Raw genomic sequence first — 4,743 nt, 5'->3', positions numbered from 1 at the left:
GCACATTACCAAGTGGCCTCCTCAGATCATTCACTGTCTGATAAGTTATCTTAGCTCAAATCGATGTCATAAAAATCATAGGTAATGACGTGGTGTGTGTGTGTGTGTTACTTATTGCGGAAGGATCAATTTTAGTTGCCATTAACTTGTTACACGATTAAGTCATCAGGAGAAACTATGTATATAGCCTGCATAATCAGTATATAGTTATGGTGCATGTATGCATAATGCAGAACTGCATCATTGAATGCATTAAAATACTCCACCTTGATTTGTTCATGAACGGATTATGCATATACTGAAACAAATCGAGTTTAAAAGAAAATAACTTTCACTTAAGGAGTAACCTAATAACTAATCGTAGATGGCCCCAGATAAGGATAAAGAACGGGATATCATAATTTTTCAAAAAAAACTATATTTACGAACGTAAGCAATTTTATTGTCTTTATACATGTCAACATTACAGTATGCACAATGCTAAATATGAATAAGTAAATATTCAAAATCATGCAATGACATTTAACACTTGTGTATTGTGATATGGCATATCTATGAACACATTTCTGTCTCTAACAACTCACTCTACAATCTTAGTTGACGCAGAAATCTTGCCTAATTTACCTAAAAACAGGATGTCATTAACAAGTTTTTGTGCAGAAATTCTGTCTGAGGTCATTAGCAATTACAACACCTAAAGCAATACATTCATCATTGTTAATCATATACTCGGATGATGTTAATAGTTTTCAGCTGATGGAGAGTTTCCTATAATACATCATCAGGGGCACAAGGCGTTTTGGTTGCTCGCTTTCTGCTCGTTGAAGGGGTAGTTGCAAGTTTTCCGCTCGTTACCGGTATAGGTGTGGCCTCGCGTTTCTGGCTATTCACATTAGCGGTTGGAGTTGAGGAAATAGTGTCTGTCATACCAGAGACTGTTGGAGTGTCTGATGGCGAAGCAACGGGTGATCTTGGAGTAACAGATGGTTCGTCAATTTCCAACAGAAGTGGATCGTTGAATATCTGAAATACACGCGCATTGATTAGTTTTAGTTGGTTGAATTTTTCGTGTGTGTGTGTGTGTGTGTACATATTCATAAATGGCTTGATACTATTGGTAACCAAGAAGTACACTTGACATTGTGTATATGTTGGCAACCTCCACATTTAATTGTTCAGTGTGGTTTGGTCTGATAAAGTAGCACCAGTTTCCAATGGGATATAATTTACCAGGCCATTTGAAAATTATATTAGAGTAATAACGAAATGCGTGGTGGGATTCTACAATTAACCAATATTCAAATACTGAGTTATAGTATTACAAATAAGGGAAGACTTATTGATGATATTTACATTAACACCCACCACAATATTTCATGAGAGAGAGAGAGAGAGAGAGAGAGAGAGAGAGAGAGAGAGAAATACTTAATGGAGCATGCAAATATAACGTCGTATTGCTTAAGTGTATTTATGCGCTCTTTGTTGTATTTACAGACGCCTTCAACACCAGAGGAATGGAAAAATGTGAGCAACGATTTTTGGAGAATGTGGAATTTCCCAAACTGCCTTGGAGCCATTGACGGCAAACATATTGAAATACGGCAGCCGCCTGGTACCGGGTCCTATTTCTATAACTACAAAGGCACTTACAATATCATTCTTATGGCTATATGTGATGCTAATTCAAGTTTCATCTATGTAGATGTTGGTGTCAATGGACGGGTGTCTGACGGAGGTGTGTGGGCGAACACCAGTATCAGTCAGCGTATTGTCAGTCACACTGCCGGATTGCCAGAGGATGCCAAGCTACCTGGGAGCGATAAAACCTTGTCATTTGTCTTTTTGGCAGACGACGCTTTTCCTTTGCAACGTCATTTAATGAAGCCATATCCATACCAGAAACAAACTACAAGCGAACGGATATTTTCGTATCGACTCTCCAGAGGACGACGTACCGTGGAAAATGGATTTGGAATGCTTGCAAATAGATTCCGAGTGTTCCTTGCACCAATCAATTAACGCCCGGAAAAAGTTGACATAATGGTACTTGCATGTACTGCTCTCCACAACTTCTTAAGGAAAGATGAAATAAACCAGTATTCACAACCCGAGGGGTGCTTGGAAGCCGAATGTGTGTGATGGGATCGTTGCACCAGGGGAGTGGCGACAAACGAGTGCAGATTTGCTAGGACTTCAGGTGGTGGGGCGTAATGCCAGCATTGAGGGAAGGTGGTGCGAGAAAAGTATATGGAGTATTTTCAGGGTGAAGGAGCAGTGCCTTGGCAAAACAAATTTTTTCATGACAGCGGAAATGTTACTTATGATGTTTGAAATATAAGTGGGATAGTAAATATATGGGTATTGACAGTATGCAACAATTCATTGCATAAATGTATAATGGGAATAAACAGGGTTGACAAAAACATTTTTGTTTCTTTTATCAAAAACCATGTTTTTTATTTTTCTGGTTTTAAACTGTTTTTATGGATTTTTTTTTTAACTTCCAAATTTTGTGCTTTCCCAGGAAGCTAGTTTTTATTAATTCTTTCTGTCTTTCCCGGAACCAAATTGCTTTGAAAGCATTTGAAGATAAGTATAGTACAGGTTTGGATAGCAGATTAATAAGGTAACATGATCATGAGCATCTAAATAATGATATGGCAAACTAGCAACTGTTAAAACACTTCCAAGCTCATGCTACCAGCCTGCCTGGTAACTTGGCATTTAAAAGCAATCACAAAATAAATAAATTAATAAAACCTTTTTTTTCTTTTTTGGCTGGTTTAAACCATGGTTTAAACTGCGACCTTGAGAATAAATATACTTAATGGATAATGTTTTAGTTTTTTTATCTGAGAGAGAGAGAGAGAGAGAGAGAGAGAGAGAGAGAGAGAGAGAGAGAGAGAGAGAGAGAGATATACATACCTCATGGTCTGATATTTCCGCAAATGATGTCTCCTCACTACTGTCGAGGTTTGACAATGATGGCCGTACTGTATCACCGGAATTTAAAAATGATAAGGCGTGGAAGCACCGTAATTTTGGTGTGTACTGGTCTTTGCTTCCAGCTCTTGATTTTTTGCCCATTCTTACTTTGCGCATTTCCCTCCTATGTTGATTTCGAAGCAGAGCTAGTTTACGCTTTACCTCTACTTCATTCATGTTTGCAACATATTGCTTTAGATGTGCAGTGATTTCTTTAATTGCTGCAGTTCGTGCCTCACGGTCTTTGTTACCTGTCGAGACCAGTGTTCCTTGGACATGTCTGCTGGTTGAAGGTGGAACACGAGAACTGACAGCTCGTAGGTACTGCAGGGGTGACAGGAACTCCACTGTCCCGTGACGTAATTTTTCTGCCATTCTCTACTGTTTACGTGAAGTGAATATAGTTGTTTGTAAAGGGATACGGGCAAGGTGTAATTTATATACTTAAAATTATATTGAGGCACAGACATATCTGTGTATGAAGACATTTGAGAAAGTAAACAAGTAGATAAAGCACGTAGCAACAAATAACCCAGAAACATTCATCGTCAACGAAATGTGTAACAATATCATGAAAAAACGTAAACAAAATAGTAAGCAGCACAGATATTTTAAGAAAATGAGTTCAATAAATAATATAAAACTGAGAAAGATATGTTTTTATAAGATATTAAGATTTTATAAAAGCCAACTCCTTTAAATATCATGTGCTGTTTTGATGGCGATTAAGTGACGAATTTTCTGTACCAAATATTTTATGACACATCTAGCACCATGTCTCGAAAAATTTACTACGTAATTGGAAAATTAATACAAAGAGTAATTTTCTTATTTTAATGAAACCTTAATAAAATTCTGAACTTTAAAAACTTTAATTAAAAAACTACTAAGAAGATATAATAAAATGGTTTCATGTATTGCTGCTCAAATTAAAGCTAATGCTGTTGTTGCTGCTGTCGAAGATGATCGCCTTAAATGGAGGTCAAAGCGATGGTCAAGCATCTCCAACTTCCAATTACCATTCTCAAGAACCCCTAGATAAATATAAAATACCAAATACCAGTTACACTTCAAATGGTAATTTAAACTATCGAAATCACTAATAAATTATTTAAACACAGGAATGCCATTCAAATATATGTATTGTATCAATAATGGATTTCACTTAACACCATCAAATAATAATTACCTAGAGGCAATGGTCCACTTTGCGTATTAAGTATATTACTTGTATACAACAAGCCAAATTTACAGTAAAGCCGAACGAATAACCACCTAAGTAGTAAAAACAACGAATGTGAATAAACGACTAATTAACATAAAAGTGGCAAATGAGAAAATACCAAAATATGATACAACACTCAAATTATCTAACCAGCACAAAGTAACTGAAGATAAAATGAATCTCTTAACTATAACTGGGAAATTATAATATGGCAATCCCATAAAAGTTGTAAATGATATAAATATTATCCAAGGGTATATTTATTTGTGGGGGCTAAAAAGCAAAGCAAGGGACTTTCATTATTAAATGAACTATGGATTATAAATCATAAAATTTAAATGACCTTTAAAAAATGATGACGTACCTCACAACCCATAGTGTCCGTGTATGCTGTTTGTAAATGCAACGAATCACAATTGCTGTGCTGGCTCTTGATAAGGCTTCCAAGCAGAAGGCAACGTAAGATGGGGATCCATGATACCGATTACTTATTTTTTCACCATGACGATAAAGAGGTAAGTAAATCCAATGTT

The 4,743-nt window shown here is 36.3% G+C and overlaps 1 protein-coding gene across 1 annotated transcript in view; it reads right to left on the bottom strand.

Moving 5' to 3' along the window:
- Positions 1-450: 450 nt before the first annotated feature.
- The window catches only part of LOC135206417 (uncharacterized), a 4,629-nt gene continuing 336 nt past the window's right edge, over positions 451-4,743 (bottom strand). Inside the window, exons 1-2 of the mRNA XM_064237801.1 lie at positions 2,926-4,743; positions 451-1,023 (exon numbers count right to left, since the gene is read on the bottom strand). The exon at positions 2,926-4,743 is cut by the window's right edge and continues 336 nt beyond it. Coding sequence (XP_064093871.1) covers positions 769-1,023; positions 2,926-3,360 — 690 coding nt within the window. The 5' untranslated portion in view covers positions 3,361-4,743 and the 3' untranslated portion in view covers positions 451-768. The remainder of the gene's footprint in view (positions 1,024-2,925) is intronic.

The sequence above is a fragment of the Macrobrachium nipponense genome, chromosome 31, assembly GCF_015104395.2.
Source record: "Macrobrachium nipponense isolate FS-2020 chromosome 31, ASM1510439v2, whole genome shotgun sequence".
In the NCBI taxonomy this organism is placed as follows: Eukaryota; Metazoa; Arthropoda; class Malacostraca; order Decapoda; family Palaemonidae; genus Macrobrachium; species Macrobrachium nipponense.
This window is presented reverse-complemented; position numbering and strand designations above follow the sequence as displayed.